Below are 17,934 nucleotides of genomic sequence, written 5' to 3'. Positions count from 1 at the left end.
GCCTCGATTTCAGCAGAACCAACATTTACACATGTCACAAGTACCAAAAACAAGTTAGAGACATCGGCAAGTTTGTTCATACAGCGGTACATTTCAATGGTACACTAACGGGTAATTCCATGAAAAACGGCGTATGGACCCCAGTTAAAATAATGGGTTTGCTCAAAACAATGGGCAGAACTAAACAAACTGGATTTTAGAAAAGGGATCTGAGGATACAGAGCCTGTATATTACAATGCAACATGATATAACATAACATAACATAACATAGCATCATAATCTTTATTTGGCATATTACTTCATAGCATGCTATAGCCAATTCTAACCGATAACTCCCCCGGTACCAACAGCTCTAAAAAAGGAAAACAAAATATTATGAATTTCTTATTTCGTGTAAAACTGTTGTCTTTCTGGACATTAGTTTAGGCACTCGGAGCACTTACGGTCATACCTTAAATCAAAACAATCGACATTCCAAGTAGGGTTTCCAACACATGGCAGATGAGTGCAAGTGACTCAAAGTAAACGACCTTATTTACTCGGTCACGTCGGCCCAAAGCATTGAAAGGGGCGGCTGGTAAAGTTGATTTGAGTGCGGAGTGCTGATTTATACGAAACACGCGAATAAATATTGACTTTAAAAAGAGAATAGAAATATGAACAAGGCTTATTCGCCTGTTTTGCCATTAAAAATGGTTTACAAAATGTAATCTTACTCCTTTTCGCATAGGAAGCCGAAGGCACTGTCACAGTGTTCGTCATTCCACTTGAAGTCATATAAAGCGAAAAATGAAAGACAGTCCTCATTACCCCCACTCTGGTTAGGCTCGTTGGGGCCCCAGTCGGTTATTTCAAACCTAGTGAAGAATAAACAAAAACAACGACAAATGCTACAAGTCAAATATTTTTCAGCTGAAAAATATGATTTTCGTAATAACCGCTAAATGATGTGTTCCTTAATCTGGAATTTTATTGCGTTTATATCTGTAAACTCTTGATATTGTTCTAGAATAACAAAATCATCTATTTAAAAATTATGTATAACTGGTATAAAATGTCACTTTGTTTGTAGACATTGCGATGAGCAAGGTGAACTGTCCAACACAAGTGATCCTGACCCAATCTTTTACCTTTTCTTACTGTATCATCAGGTGATACAATACATTTTATTTTTAAAGTTCTGATTTTATCATTGCGGTATATCAAAAACTTTAATCTATAATTTAAACCTTTTGTCAATAACAAAAATATCATACAATACAAAATGTGATTCTAGCTGATACCAATCATCTAGAATAACGTTAATTTTCTAGTATGTAATGAAATAGTTTTCTCTTAATATATAAACAAAATTACAAATTAAGATGTACCGACATGATCATCGTTTTCCTACCAAATAGATCTATGCATTGGCAGAGGCAAGTGTTCGATGCGAAGACGCGAGAACATGATGTGATATCGCAAGTACGCGATGCAAAGTTGCGATATCAATATTGCATGTTTGCATCTTATTCTCGTGTCATCTCGTCGTGTTCTCGCCTATTCGCGTCGTAGGTTCGTCCTTAACAATTCAAATGTCGATGTTGCCAAACAACGACAGCTCTAACTGAACACTGTAACAAATACCCTTGACCAGTATTCTCCCAGACAAAATTGTGTTCTGACTTCAAGTCATCCCCGTCCATCCAAACCTGATCGGATGATCCTGTAGAAAGACAGAAATTATGTATTTACTATGAGCAGCTCAGAAATAAGGTTAGTTTCTTTCTAAATATCATTTTCGTTATTTATTGTTTCCTTTTATTTAACATTTTGGGACTAATTGATAAGGTGCAATATAACTGATGTCATTATTAATATCACAAAGGGACACTTTTTTATCACAACTTCCCGTCCTACAAAAAAGAAATAAAAACTGGGGTGTTACTAAGTAACACGATGAACTGTTGGACGACAAGTCAAGTACTGGATTGACAACGATAAATGTTTCGGTTTTGTACCTTTTGTAACGGTTGAAATTTAAGACCTGAGGTTGTGCAATTGCTTATTACATGCAAAGATGATTCATTTTGATTATATCGGTAATCAAAATAAACGTTCCGTGTAATATTTACGACCATTCCTACGATAAGAACCTTACAAAGCAAAACCAAGCAAACGCAACCAAGCAAAATAGTAGCAGACTCAATTTGTATGTGTCTGTTAGTGGCAGGAGATGTAATACTCAACAACCTTTCACGTCCCAGACTGCAGATTAGAGATGACATTTGCAAATATGTTAAAAATTCTCTTTAGTAAATAGTGAACATCTTTAGGAATATAGCTCTGAGAACTGGCTGGTTCTTAAATAAAAAAAGTAACTTTTTTTCTACACAATATTCTGTTGATTGTTGGGGTACAAATGACTGATCACCGACAATTGCTCAAGAATTACATTAAATAAAACTAAAGAATTTATATATCAAAACAGCATGATTTTTAGTTGATATCTTAAAACAAAAAGCGGTATGTGTTTGGGTATCTCCTCTAATTTTAATATGTAGTTCTTAGATCTTTGAGAATCAGTATGTTAATACTCGGAAAACTATGTACAGAAGTGCCTGAATACATGTACAGTGCAGCTTGCATAAAGAGACCACATAAGGGGAGGACAAAACACAAATGGTCTCATAAAACAACATAATTTGTTCTTTATCAGCACAAAAAGGAACTGTAAAACTGGTCCCATAATGCAAGTGGTCTCTAAATAGACGTGGTCTCTCGAGCAAGTTGGATTGTAAGTTTACTGTGTGATAAATAATTTCACTCTACAACTGTTGTTTTCTTCCAGCAGAGTTTCGCATTAGTATAGTGGACGCAACTTGACCCCGATGGTTGACCTTTGTATTTTACTACATAATGAGGCACAAGCTATTATTGAAAAGGAGTGTACGTAAAGCGCTGTATACAAACTAATTCCATATAAATATACACGGCTACCCTAAGCACCCATTATTTCTACAATGAAAAAATCGATATGAATAATCAGCCTAAGGTCAACCATCGCGGTCAAGTTGCGACTACTATACATGTGTCAGCCCAATCATATAAACAAGTGATATATTGGACGAATATCCATGTTAGCTACAAGATAAAAGTTGTCGGGCGGTTGTGTATTCGCATTAATTGGATTGGATGTTTTGTACTACGTTTACAAGATGAAATCGTGTCTAACTCTTTTCATTTTTCTCCTAGAAAACTGAGCATAGAATAAAACTCGGACGCTGCCTTTCGGCTCGACTTTTCGAATTGGTACTTGTCTGCGTCGCAGTATGTGCCGAAATATGCTAAATAACCATCTATTGGTAGAGAACATCAAACAACTTTTCCAAACATATATTAACATAAAAATGTATAGTTCTTTTTTGCATTATTCTCGAGGTAGTCCAGGTGTTAAAAATGACTGTATAACATGCGCATTAAATTTCAAACTACAAGTGAATGTAGAAAGGTAAAAATTTATACAATTTTGTTTCCTGGACTGCATTTATGAGAATGTAAGAAACACAATGTTGAGTTTGTAAATCTTGTATAGAAAATCAAAGTGTCTTGTTTTGTAAGAAGTTGTTATGCTAAGCAAACTTTATTATTCAGTTTATTATTTGATTTTTGTATGAATTTTTGAACAAGCTTTTTTCAAAAGTTTCTGTTGTTTGATATTATCTGCGTTTGAGGTCACAGAAATAATCTGTTAAAAGCCATTTCCTTATACTTTTTGTTAAGTACTTAATTACATACATTTTGATATTAATATTCTACAGCAACAGCTGTAAAGTCGAGGTGTGTGTGTGTGTGTGTGTGTGTGCGTGCGTGCGTACATGCGTGCGTGCGTGTGTGTGTGTTCACGTTTAACGTCTTTTTAAACAAATTTTCAGTCATATAAACGACGGTCTCTACTTGTAGCAGTGAACACAATGCCCAACGTAGAGACGAGAAAGCACGTTCTTCTTATTTTTAACATTTTACTATATTTGTCTTTCTGATCTGATGTTTTAAACTGAATAGGATTTTCAATGTAAGCCATACTTTACCTATATGTGACCTCCTTAGTAGTGCTTTTAAAAATACATTTTCTTCATTGCTCAGAACTATCGCTAAATGTGCTCCTTGTGTTTCGCAATACCTCTGGAAAGGAGGGATAAGAATCATTTTGAAATTATTACACTAGACGGTTTTAAATTATGGAAGAATATCATTCAAAAAGGCAATTTGGATTAATATTCAGTTACAACATTATCCCAAGGTCGACTATTCAAAGAATAGGTAGAGCTGTTGGACTCATCCGTGCGTCGGCGTCAGTGTCGGTGTCTACGTCGGCGTCCCGATTTGCTTAAGTGTTTGTATGTAAGCTGGTATTTTAGTAATTACTTATGGGAATGGGTTGAAACCGCACACATTTATTAACTATGATAAATTGACTTACACTGCACTGGTTTTATAACGCTGTTTTGCTTTTTTTACAAAATAATGCCACATTTTGGACTTAGAAACTTTTGGTTAAGGTAATATATGTAAGCTGTTATCTCAGTGCCCACTAATGTGGATAATTTGAAACTTCACACATTTGTTCAGTTATGATTTGACATGCCATAACTCAATTTTGAATTTATACAAAATTATGCCCTTTTTTACTTGTTTTTGGTTATTTTTTTTTTTTGTAAGCTAATATCTCAGTACCTACTAATGGGAAATGTTTGAATCTTCACACACTTGTCCATTGTAATGAGTTGATATGCACTGTACATGTTCCATAACCCTGTTTTGCAATTTTACAAAATTATGCCCCTTTTTTACTTTTATATTTAGTCATTATAGTCGAGCTCACGGTTTTATTTTGAAGTTGTATCTTTGTGAAATAAATGGAAATACACAAATGTCAAAGGATTTTGTTGTTTGAAAATTATCTAGCCTCTCTAAACCTTTAGTCACTGTATGATAAAAAATGAAGCACTTATTCTCAGACAGTGAACCTGAGTTCAGCATAAACTGAACAAACTAGTTTGCAGGATTAAAAAATCTGTTAGAATTTATGGCTTCTGAGAAAGATTTCATTGTAAGCTTGGTATTAACAATTGAAACAATTTTCGTTGAATTTCAGAGTCAAGCCCGAAGTACGTACCGATATGAAGGGAGCTTTTCATGTGTTAATAATAAAATATTTACTCGCATCTACATAGCAGTAGATGCTTAATTTCTCCACAATGGAGAAATTAAGAACGAATTTCAAGAATAATGTCCGGAAATAGGAAAGTTCACCAATTTTGTCCAGGAGATGTAAAGCCGTTCATATTACCTTTGCATCAGACCAGTTCTTTCTGTCAGCAAAGTATTTGTAACATGATCTGTCATACGACTCCCAACCGGAAGTACATGCTTTACATGCTGAAAGTTAAATAAAATTTTAAGGTCATCATTGCCTGCTCAAGTAAGTAGAAACGAACATATTACATAGGATAATGTATTTTCCTGTGAATTACATTAATATAGGGAAACAAGCAGAATGTATTAGAAGATATAGCTGTTTGTCGCTTAATTTAGCTGATAAATACTGAGTCTGATACTTGTACTGATAGCTTATCTGTTTTTAAGATATTGTGACAATGTTTTTAAATGAGCTTCGACATAATTATATATTTTATTTCAGACTGTTGTAAATCTACATCATATCATCACATTTTCCCCTTTTTTTCTCTTTGAAATATGAAATAACTTTGTTAGGCGTACATTTTAAATGTTCTACTATCTCTTATTTCATTACTTACCAATAATAACTGAGCATACAACAAACAACGTTACCATATATTTCCCCATATTTCAAACCAGTCATATACGGCCGGTGACCTTTTATTTATAAATGTAGAATTTGTACAAATTCAGATGTGACCTGTAAGCAAATAGATAAACTTATCTATGGCTTCGGTTTTCATATGTTTATACTTAATTACAAATGTGCGGTCAGAAATAAGTATGTTAACAGTTTCTATTTCAGATTATTTGGGGTATCGACATATACTGTAACAATAAACCTTTCATCATTTATAAAGAAAATATATAGCTAAAATACCATAAAGGTATACATTAATAACAATCATGTGTCCAAAGTGTGAGAAAGATTTAAGAAGCAGCAACATCTGGAAGTTTTGCTTTCCATTTGTTCATTTTGTTGTGTTAAGAATCACACCGACACAATGTCAGTCATATGCTTTTGATGGTGGAGGAAGATGCAAGTGTAAGCATCGGCGGGCACCTGGGTAGAACCAACGACTTTCCGTAGGGATTGTTTCCTCACATGAAGAATTTTACTCTACGACCTAAGCAAGCTTATTGTATCCCGAAGCAGGTAGTATACCTTGTTTCCAGGGTAAATTCAGTATGGTTGTACCGTAGCAATATATTGTATTTCTTGTGTCTTAATGTTTTAGCTGCTACAATAAAAAGTTCGTTTATCTCTGTCTCTTCAAGTACAATTTTTATCCTGGTTTGAAACACATGACCCTTCAAAGGTATTTTATATTGAAAGAAGAAGGGAAATACGGATATTCAACACTTTTCAGTATATTTCGGTTTCACTGTTATCATTAGAAGTCTGCGTAGTTTATAAGTTTATTAGTACGCTCGTTAGCTTTCTAATATAAAACTAAAATGTACATGCCGAAGGGCTCGTGTTTCCATGGTGACGCAAAAGTTTAACAATGTCATCAGCATCGGGTTTCATTACTGTATGCAGTACATTGTCGATTCAATATGTTGAACATAGGCATTGTACATTCCGTGTCAAAGTTTGTCAAACCATATTTGGCAAGCAGGGTCTGTGTTAAATGTTATGGTTATTGTTCGAGGAAAAGGTCTGCATGGTGTTTATAGACCTGTGCGGGATTTTGGAACCAGCGAGCGTAGCATGCAGACCTATTCCGAGAATGATAACTGACTTACCTACTTGCTCCTTCGTTTTAAACAGTTTCCGATTTGTAACACGCTATGTATGTATAGATAAAAGCAAAAAAAAAATAATAGGAGGAACAACATTTACTGAGAAAATGATACTCCATTTTTAGGTCAGCAATACGTGTCCAGTCAGTTGTTAAAACACATCTTTTCATAACATAGATTTGTCAGAAGTTGACTATTGGATGGTATTTTTTTTTTTTTTTTTTTTTTTTTTTTTTTTTTTTTTTTTGAAATCTTGAAGAAACTGTTAGTCTAGCTTTTATTGTTTCTAAATTGAATAAACATTGCCATATACATGTATTTTAAAAAGTTTATCATATTATTTAAAGAAATTTATGACACCCGTTACATGTAACCCAGTTAACTTACCTGGTCTGGACTGCACGTGACTTTGTTCTCTTGTTTATGTTTTTTTGTAAAATAGCTGTAGCAAGATTGTCACATCTATCTGGGGTGTATAATTTGGATCGGGATATATACTCCGATCAATAAACTCCGATCGGGGTAATGTGAGTCACTTATCACTGTTTGTACTGATGATATAATTATCAGGTAAAATTAACTATATAAAAGAAAGATGTTAGGCCTAGTATTTTTCTTGAATTACTGAAACTTTTGTAGCACATCGTATTGCCCCGATAGGGGTGATGTAATATACCCCGATCGAAAAATGTGCTAAGTCTGTTTTTAAGTGGTCACACCTATGGACTGGATCTGAGCTTTCTACCATGATCGAGATAAAGCAGTTACAATAGAAAAGGCTTGGCTTCATATTTTCAGGTTCAATATGATGACACGTTTTATGAATATATGAGCTGAAAAGCCACTTTCACCTGTCAAAAGATCAAATATTGAGCATATGCTACATTATATAATTGTGTTACAGACCATAATTATTTAAAAAAAAAAATCATTAAATATAGCTTTGCCTAGGAAAACAGGTACAGGAAAGTCTGCAAATGCCATAGTTCTGTTTGAATCCCAGAAGTCTGCAGAACATATTGCAAAGATAAACGGCGTGGGACCGACAAAACGTTGTACAATGCAATATATATAATAATGTCTAAAAGCTTACAAATGTCAACATTAATTTGCTGTGAGTAAACGGTATTTAAGAAAGTCATGGATATTTTTTAGAAAACGAGGAATGTATTTTCAAATTTCCCACCCATTTCCACTCTTCAAAACCTGCTGCTAAAAAAAACATGTTTCAACTGTAATTTTTGTTTCTAGACCCACACACGTTATGAAATATATCCGGATTATTGAAATTAAATATTTTCTAAAGTAAAAATTTGAAATTTATGTTCCATGTACATTGTACGGAAATTCACCGAAACTTTCATCATTGGATTAGTAAAGAACTTGGATGAAGTTGTTGTTTTTGCAAGTTTTGCGATTTGATCATTTATCATCATTATTCCTGTTAAATAAATGTTCCTGTTTCACAGCATTGGAAGATACATAGGTAGGTAGACAGATGACAGGGAAGTCATTCTGCATCCTGCATTTGATGTGACACATCGAGGATTCAACTGATAATTTATCCCAGTAACTTAATGAGAAAACTATTGCAGCTACGCTGTCAGGGTAGATACATTATTAAAAAGAAGGCGTTTGACGTTCATAGACTAAAGCAGTATTTCAGTATTGCAGTATTGAACTAGGTTTCGAGCTTTAGGGCCAGCGCATAGAAGTTAATCCTTTACGGGTTATACGATAGCAAATACAGGCTGAGCATCTGAAATCTGAGACAGAGACATATGTTTTGGTAATCTACTGAGACAGTAGGATAGTTCCAGCTCACAGATGAGGTTCAGCGTTATTGGTGAAGTACAGCCAAGGCATTTGGGTCATACCTATATGGTAGTTTAATGCTATTCTTATAGCATTTAGGCGTTGAGTATCCAGGAGTCTGGGCAATCACATTGGGTTACGGCTTTGATTAAGAGGACATTGTCTGAACATCTATGCGATAGGACTCGTATGTTGTTACTTCAAAGGAACTTCAACTAAACGACCAGCCAAGCCAAGTAAAGTACCTCCAGCCTATAGGAGTCTGAGCTCATTATCATTAATTACAGGTTGTTAGTTTGAAACATTGACTGACTTGTCTGATCCCCTGAAATTATCTAGCTCATAATTGAAATCATTTACGAATTTTTGATAGAGAGGTAGTCAAGAAAAGACAAAGGGATATATTGTTGCAATTTGTTGATATGTTTCTTGATTTCATTGTGTCTGCTTATAATGACTATTTATTGGCTTGTTTTGCGCTGCTTATATCTAAAATTGTTACTCAGGGAAATTACACTTTCTTATGATTGATATGAAAATTCAACAAAATGATGATATTTACATTACATTGTAATCTTTATTTGGCATAAAACTTAATACAACATGCATAGCCATTTCTAACCAATAACCCCTCCGGTACCAACAGCTCTGAAGAAAGAAACGAAAATATGATAATATGAATATGGATGCAATTTCTTACTTCGTTTGTACAAAAATCATGAGTTATATATGTTTAAGGATAACATGGTGTAATAGCCATATTTCATATCATGTAAGTGGATGATAATATTAAAATGAAATTTGGTCGCTTTAATCACATTCAAAATTAAAAATGTTTCACCGAGAGATTTTTCGAATTTAATCATTTTTTGGGGAGATAATCGGTATTGAAGTTAACATTGATGCCTATGGAAAATATATAATTTCTTTGATTATGAGAATCTGAGCTTGAGTTGCATTATATGATTCTGATACAAATATCAAAAAGAAATCTAAAATTACGCGTAGGGAAAGGGAGAAAATTATATTTTTCTGGTTTTCAGGGGAGATAACTCACCAAAACCAAAAAAATCAGGGGAGATAATTTAAAGGCAATTTTTGAGAACTTCTATCACTATATAACTTGTCAATATGCACCTTATTTCTATCGTTTGACAATTTCAAAGCTTACATTTATCAAGTTGTATGTACGCTTTTGGTGATATTGAGGCCTGTTACGGGTAGTCATCCTTAAAATTGTTGTTTGAGTTTTCAGTCCTATTGACATGACGACTTTCAAACATTAGTGGTAGAAGAAGTAACAAGCGTCTCTTCACACACAGGCAGTACACGCGAACCTTCATTGAATTAAAATAATGAACATTTAAAGTATGGTTTCGAACCCATGGTGGATAGGTTCATGTGACTCCAAGTAAACCATCAAAACCACTCGGTCACGGCGGCCGTAACAAAGGTGATATATATATATATTGATCTTAAACAGAGAACTGAAATGTGAATAGAATAGAAATAAGATTATGTTATCCTGTTTAACCATTAAATTATCTTACTCCTTTTCGCACAGGAAGCCGAAGGGCTTGTCACAGTGTTCGTCATTCCACTTGAAGTCGTATCTTCCAAAAAATGAAAGACAGTCTTCATTACCTCCATTCTGGTTAGGTTCATTAGGGCCCCAGTCGGTTATTTCGAATCTAGTGAAGAACAAACAAAAACAATGACAAACGCTACAAGTATAATATATTGCAGCTTATGCCTAATCACCGTTAAACTGAAACTGTAGTAAAATGAAGATTTCACTAATCTTGTATAACTGTTATATCTTTAAATTCTTATTAATGCTATAGAGTAACATAATCATCTATTTAAAACATTGTGTATAACTGGTGTATAAAAATGTTATATATGGTAGATGACATTGCGAGGAGTACGGTTAACAGACCACTACATTAAACCCAACAAAACATTTCGAAATTCTTCATGTCTCAATGTTTGCTTGCAATCGAATTTGATGGGTTTACATTACATTTAGTCTATATTTTAAAAAAAAACAATGAATATCAAATATTCAATGATTACGTTCGCATTTAACATTCAATCAAATTTTAAGTTTAATACTTTATAACTGTACACTATCAGATGATATTTTTAATAATAAACACTAGGACTGCTTAGCTCAAGTTTTATTACCTTTGTTTGTTTGTTTTGGGCTTAACGCCGTTTTTCAACAGTATTTCAGTCATGTAACGGCAGACAGTTAACCTAACCAGTGTTCCTGGATTCTGTACCAGTACAAACCTGTTCTCCGCAAGTAACTGCCAACTTCCCCACATGAAGTATCAAAGGTGGAGGACGGATGATTTCAGACACGATGTCTTTTATCAAATCGTCATGGAGAACATATGCCCCGCCCGGGGATCGAACTCGCGACCCCGCGATCCGTAGACCAACGCTCTCTCTACTGGGCTAAGCGGGCGGGCACCTAATATATCAACAGCGATGATCCAGGCCCAATACTAAATTTCACTTCTCCCTATTTCTTTTATTCGAAGTTCTGATTTTATCTTTGAGATATATCAAAAACGTTAATCAGATATGTAATCAGTTTTGTAAACGAAGAAAAGAAAATCATACAGTTAGAGATGTGATTCGAGCCGACCATCAAGAATAACGATTATTTCTAGTAAATAATAAAAACGTTTTTCTTTTTTAAACAAATTTACAAATTACGGTGTACCGTTATGACCATCGTTGTACCAAAACGACCACCTATGCATTGGTAGAGGCAAGTTTTCGATGCGACGATGCGAGAACAAGATTTGATTACGCATGAACACAGTGCAAAGTCGCGATATTAATAGTGTACTTTTAAATTTATTCTCGTGCCATCTTGATGTGTTCTCGTCTACTTGCGTCGTATGTTTGCCCTTACCAATTCAAAGGCCGGTATTGCCATACAACGACAGCTCTAATTAAACACCGTTACAATACCCTTGACCAGTATTCTCCCAGATAAAGTTGTTTTCTGTTTTCAAGTCATCACCGTCCATCCAAACCTGATCGGTTGATCCTGCAGAAAGAAAGAACTTATTTAGTTATGTAAACTCAGAAACTGTAGCTCAGAAATAGGTCTAGTTTCATAGACTGATAAGATACAATATGACTTTTGTCATTATTCAGATGATTTACGAACACCCCTTAGCATAACTCATCGTCGTTACAAAGAAAGGAAATATTTTTGGAAAATGGCGCGTTGCTGAATATTTGATGACGATAAATGTTTCGGTGTTTTGTAACGGATGATATGAAGTTCCTGATGTTGTGGAACTCCTGATTACCGTGCAAAGACGATTCATTTTGATTAATAGTGTTTGATTTTATCTATCTCATTTACCTTTTCAAACATTGCTAAAAAAATTAAAAGGCAAAATAGTAGTCATTTGTGTGACATTATATTGCCAATGTCCAAACAACAGTATATATACATTGTACTAAATTACACGAAACAAATACATTTTACATGTAGTTCTAAATAGTTTCATCTGGTACTTAAAAGTGAAAACGTAACCCTTTTCCAGTTTTATAAATCTTTTAAAAACCAAATAAATCGATTGAGATAATATCCTTCTCAGATATTGAAAACAATGTACAAAAAGTAGTACAAATGTATCTAGTTATTTACGAATGTGCATATCTGTATATGAAAAAGTTATTGTTAAAGACAGTCAGGGCATTTCGAACACGGTTGTACCAGAAAGCTTAGTTCTAATTAGGACCGTCGTTGTTTTCTTTAAAGTCTGCCAAACTGATAGACTCAACTTCAGCCGTAACGGTTACAAAACGTATAAAACCGTGATATTTATCGCCATCAAACCGATACATTATCCGTCGTCCAACCGTTCCTCATGTAACCTAGTAAATCCCCTGTGAACGTAGGTCAATCAAAAGTAATTATACCAGATAAGATTTGACTTTAATACGTCATAACTGTTTAAAGCTAACAGAAAGACCTACATCTTTAAGTTCAAACATTTACAGCTTAGACGACTTTCACTCAATGTGAATTATTGAGGCCTGATTTCAAACTTTATACCTGAACACAAAAACAAAAAATAGTTTCATATATTGGGTCAATCCTTTTAAAAGTATTGAAACTCACAAACAAATATGCATCTTTTTTTTTCGACTAGACATTAGGGAAGAAGTGTATAATACAATCTCAAATTCGTGTACTAACGTTGTTAACATCAAATTACGTTAACAAGGCGGATTTCGTTTGTATGTGTCTGTTAGTGACTGTTATGACCTCTTCGACAATTCGTGGCAACTACTATATTGAAAAGAAAACTCTTCAGCAAATAGTTTTATATCTATGGAATCTCACTTATTCTAAAAAAAAAAAGTGATAACTTTGTTTCTAATGCTCAATATTCTGCTGATTATTGTATAGCACATGGCTGGTCACCGCCAATGGTTCAAGATCTGTATTAATTATAAACAATGATTTATATTTCAATACAGCATGGTTTTGTGTAGATATCTTGACACTGAATAAAGCTAAATGTACCTAATAGTGTACACTGTCTTTTGGTAGAGAACATATAACTTCTTTTCCAAACATACGTTTTCATAATGTTTTATTGTTTTTTCTTGTATTGTTCTCAAGGTAGTCCAGGAGTTTAAAATGACTGCAAAAATGCACATTTCATCTGTTTGATAATTTTCAAACTACAGGCTAATGTAGAACAATCAAAATTGATATTTGATTTCCCGGAATGCTTTTGACAAGTATGTAAGACACACAATTATAACAAACTTTGTCAATCTTGTATGGAAAATGTCTTGTTCGTTAGGATGTATACAATTTGCCATGAAAAGTATGTGTTATTAAATACAAAATGAGTATATTTACAAAACCATAGCATGAAACATTTCTAGAGTGTAGAAAGCATTTCCTATTTGCTCTGACTGTCTTTATATTTATGATATATTTTGATCCGATATTTAAACGGTATAGCTCTCTTAAGCCATACGTTACCTATATGTGACCTCCTTAGCAGTGCTTTTAAAAATGCGTTTTCTTCATTGCTCAATACTATCGCTAAATGTGCTCCTTGTGATTCGCAATACGTCTGGAAATGAGGAATAACATTCTTTAAAAAAAACATAAAACTAAATGGTTTGAAATTATGCAAGAGATCATTCAAAAAGTCATTGTGGGTAGTTATTCGGTTACAGAAATAAACAAATTTCAAAGTATTTTTTTTTTTTTCTTTTTTTTGAAATTCTGTAAGCATTTAAACGCTGCAGGATATAATGAATAAGCATTTATTTAAAGACAATACTTATGAGCAGTCCTGTGTGTTGAGCAAAAACTGAACAAACCAGTTTACAATGTTAAAAAGATTATACATCAACCCCAAGACTCAAACATCTGCTAGAATTAATTTTTTCCTAGTAAGATTACATTGTAAGACGGGTTTCAAAAGTTTCACAATGGACTCAGGTACAAGATACTTACCAATAGATTGGAAGTTTTTTACGTTTTAATTATGAAACAGGTATGTACGTTTTCGTGCTACACAATGGAGAATTAAGGGAAGTTTCCAGAAATAGAAAATATCACTATTTTGTCTAGAAGATATAATGCCGTTATCGTATATTACCTTTGCATCGGACCACTTCTTTCTGTCAGCAAAGTATTTGTAACATGATCCGTCAAATGACTCCCAACCGGATGTACATGCTTCGCATGCTGAAAGTTAGATAAAATTTCATGGTCATCTTTGTCTGTTCATATAAGTAGATGGTGTTGGTCTCGTCCACACATATACTGGAATAAACAGATATGTTACCTTATATAAGACAACGTATTTTCCAGTGAATTACATGCCTGATACTGTGTGACATAATTATGAATTCTATTTCATTCTGTTGTACATCTGCATCTTATCATCGCATTCTGAAATTTAAAACAACTTTTTATGCGTATTTTTACTATGTTCTAATATCTTTTGTTTTATTACTTACCAATTATAACGGAGCATACAATAAACAACGTTATCAAAGTTTTCTCCATACTTCAAACAAGTCATATACGGCCAGCTTTTCAAATGGAAATGGTGACCTTTATTTCAACATTGTCTTATCGTTATAAATTAAGATGTGACCTAATAGAAAGAAGATATATTTATCTATGTCTTCGGTTTTCATACGTTGACACTTAATAAGATAAATGCGATCAAACTGAAAATGAAACTGATTAATTTGATTAAACGCCTATTTCTATACAATGACACATTCAATGGCGTTGTACATGTAGTTAAACAAACCTTAAAAATATAAATGATTAAATGTAAAAACTCACAAAATATGAAAAACTAACACCTGCTGTTATCGCATATAAAGCAATTATCAAAACATTTACATCTCTAAAATACAGAGTCTTATGACTGTTTTTGAATGTATCAAGTGATTTACTTTTGCGTAATGCTAACGGCAGTTCATTCCACCATTTTTGGACCAATAGCACGGAAACTTCTATCTTTAAATGTTTTGCACTTGTTGTATGGATCAACATAACGGCATTCTGAATTTTTGGTGTCCAATGTACCATAAAATTATGCATTGATAAAATTCATATGTTCTAAATATGTTGAAGTTTATTATAATCAGAAGCATCGCAAAGTTTTTCTTTCCTTTTTTCATTTTTTGTTAGGTGTATGTTTAGAATCACACCGAAACGATCCATATGGCGACTTTTCCAGGTTTTGATGGTAGAGGAAGACACAAGGTGCCCCTCCGGGAAGTGTTTCAAGCATTAATCAGCGATTTTCCGTGAACTGTTTCTTTACATGAAGAATTCTACCCCCTCAGCGAGGTTCGAACCCACAGCGGTGACAGGCAAGTAATTCAAAGTCAGTAGAAACTTTTTCTGGCGTGTAGAACCCACATCGGTGACAGGCAAGTAATTCAAAGTCAGTAGAAACTTTGTCTAGCGTGTAGAACCCACATCGGTGACAGGCAGGTAAAGCAAAGTCAGTAGAAACTTTGTCTGGCGTGTAGAACCCACATCGGTGACAGGCAAGTAATTCAAAGTCAGTAGAAAACTTGTCTGGCGTGTAGAACCCACATCGGTGACAGGCAAGTAATTCAAAATCAATAGAAACTTTGCCTGGCGTGTAGAACCCACATCGGTGACAGGCAAGTAATTCAAAGTCAGTAGAAACCTTGTCTGGCGTGTAGAACCCACATCGGTGACAGGCAAATAATTCAAAGTCAGTAGAAACCTTGTCTGGCGTGTAGAACCCACATCGGTGACAGGCAAGTAAAGTAAAGCAAAGTCAGTAGAAACTTTGTCTGGCGTGTAGAACCCACATCGGTGACAGGCAAGTAATTCAAAGTCAGTAGAAACTTTGTCTAGCGTGTAGAACCCACATCTGTGATGGGAGAGTAATTCAAAGTCAGTAGAAACTTTGTCTGGCGTGTAGAACCCACATCGGTGACAGGCAAGTAATTCAAAGTCAGTAGAAACTTTGTCTGGCGTGTAGAACCCGTGTAGAACCCACAGCGGTGATTGGCAAGTAATTCAAAGCCAGTAGAAACTTTGTCTGGCGTGTAGAATTCTATATGTGAGAAAACCAACCAGCTGACTTATGGAAAATCCGTGGTTCATCCAAGTTGCCCGGCCACGCCTGAAGCTATACCTATGGCCTGCCTCCACCATAGAAGAAGGTGAACAATTCCCCATATGACCTAAATTGTATCGGTATTACTCTTAACCCAACAGCAAAAGCAAACACATTTTTCTATACTTACTATTTAAAGCATATCCTTCAGACTAGTTGAGATGTTCAACCATGCAGATCCTCTTAAAAATGTAATTCGCATATAAATATGTACATGTACAATCAAATTATTGCCCAAAATACTTTATACGAGTATTTTATATGATTTAGATGAGATACTTGTACTCAGTGTTGTTATATTTTCTGGTCCTTTGGGATCATGGAGTACATGTACATTCATCTTACTATATTACAATTCCGCTCTAAGGTGCTAGGGGGCGTGAGGGGTGTTGCACATTTCCTTATCTTTCATGAATGTCAATCAAACCGAGTCTGCTATTATGATGTTTGGTTGCGTTCTGAGCTCCCAAAAGATCTTTTTACAGATTTTATTACATAGGTATATAGGTGAAGCACCTTTTGAAAAAATAATTACGCAATCCACATTTCGCAAAATTCTCAGTACATTGATATTGATTGACTTGCATGTATATGTACTCACATTTCTCAAATAAGTAATACGATATTTTTAATATGCAGTTAGCTTACATAAATCAAACAAAATTAAGTACAAATGTCAGTGATTAAACTTTCACATGATTAGTAACATAACGATTGTAATTCAATGTTGTACAATGATAATAACGATGAAAAAACAACAACAAACAAAAAAAACTTAAGTTCAGAAAGACCTGACTTTATAAACACAAAAGGATGGAATATTAGGACAGCCGTATGTATTACACAAAGATTTATTTTGTTGGATTCAACGTCACGCCGACACAATTATAGGTCATAAGGCGATTTTCAAGCTTTTTATGTTGGAGGAAAGCCTCAGTACTTGGCTAAAACCTCCTGACCCTCTGACCGTCCGTAAGACATCAGGATGGCTTCCTCAAACCAAAGAATTCTACACAGAAGCGAGGTTTCCAATTCTCATCGATGAGGAATAAGTGATTCAAAGTCGGCGACCTTACCCGCTCTTTCATGAAGGCCTCATAACGGAGCCAGAGCCATTATTTTAACTCGGGAACCACACAACGTTTTTCATAGAATTGCACTCTGTGCATAATTGAAGGTTCCGTGTGCATCGCCGTATGTACATCTGTGGATTTCTCTAAATTATATTCTGGTACTTATAACATGTGTATATATTGAGCTCTCCTCACCCCGGGGCTAGATGGCGTAGACGGAAGCTTGCATTTTCACTACCTTCCATGAACTCAATCAAACCGAGCCTGCAACATTTTCGTTTATGCCGTGTTAGGCGACCTGTAGTTTTCAATTTTTTTTCTATTTCAGATAGTTAAAACAAAAATGAAACTTCAGAATAGTTTGACTGTAGATGCAGGTGGGAAAGATTTT

General features: G+C 34.5%; 2 protein-coding genes across 2 annotated transcripts; both read right to left on the bottom strand.

The window, feature by feature from the left end:
* Window positions 1-269: 269 nt before the first annotated feature.
* Window positions 270-5,953, bottom strand: LOC123555285 (lectin-like). The gene is made up of 6 exons (XM_053549051.1): window positions 5,803-5,953; window positions 5,334-5,422; window positions 4,072-4,165; window positions 1,628-1,706; window positions 718-858; window positions 270-353 (listed from the first exon to the last, which is right to left on the bottom strand). Exons 1-6 carry the CDS (start codon window positions 5,849-5,851, stop codon window positions 323-325), a joined length of 483 nt encoding a protein of 160 aa, XP_053405026.1. The 5' UTR covers window positions 5,852-5,953; the 3' UTR covers window positions 270-322.
* A 3,384-nt stretch (window positions 5,954-9,337) lies between these two features.
* On the bottom strand, window positions 9,338-14,963 carry LOC123555283 (lectin-like). The gene is made up of 6 exons (XM_045345942.1): window positions 14,813-14,963; window positions 14,449-14,537; window positions 13,821-13,914; window positions 11,774-11,852; window positions 10,336-10,476; window positions 9,338-9,433 (listed from the first exon to the last, which is right to left on the bottom strand). The coding sequence occupies exons 1-6, from the start codon at window positions 14,859-14,861 to the stop codon at window positions 9,403-9,405; spliced, it is 483 nt and encodes a 160-aa protein (XP_045201877.1). The 5' UTR covers window positions 14,862-14,963; the 3' UTR covers window positions 9,338-9,402.
* Window positions 14,964-17,934: the final 2,971 nt, after the last annotated feature.

The sequence above is a fragment of the Mercenaria mercenaria genome, chromosome 7 (assembly GCF_021730395.1).
Source record: "Mercenaria mercenaria strain notata chromosome 7, MADL_Memer_1, whole genome shotgun sequence".
Taxonomy (NCBI): Eukaryota; Metazoa; Mollusca; class Bivalvia; order Venerida; family Veneridae; genus Mercenaria; species Mercenaria mercenaria.
Note: the sequence above shows the minus strand (reverse complement) of the source record. Positions and strands in the feature narration are given on the sequence as shown.

What these genes read in the sequence shown, in the direction of transcription:
- LOC123555283 (XM_045345942.1), bottom strand. Translation starts at nt 14,861, where the DNA reads ATGGAGAAAACTTTGATAACGTTGTTTATTGTATGCTCCGTTATAATT. An exon ending in TGTATGCTCCGTTATAATTG is followed by an intron (nt 14,538 to 14,812) that starts GTAAGTAATAAA and finishes TCTAACTTTCAG; the next exon opens with CATGCGAAGCATGTACATCC. An exon ending in AGAAGTGGTCCGATGCAAAG is followed by an intron (nt 13,915 to 14,448) that starts GTAATATACGAT and finishes CCTCATTTCCAG; the next exon opens with ACGTATTGCGAATCACAAGG.
- LOC123555285 (XM_053549051.1), bottom strand. Translation starts at nt 5,851, where the DNA reads ATGGGGAAATATATGGTAACGTTGTTTGTTGTATGCTCAGTTATTATT. An exon ending in TGTATGCTCAGTTATTATTG is followed by an intron (nt 5,423 to 5,802) that starts GTAAGTAATGAA and finishes TTTAACTTTCAG; the next exon opens with CATGTAAAGCATGTACTTCC. An exon ending in TGGGAGAATACTGGTCAAGG is followed by an intron (nt 859 to 1,627) that starts GTATTTGTTACA and finishes ATTCTTCACTAG; the next exon opens with GTTTGAAATAACCGACTGGG.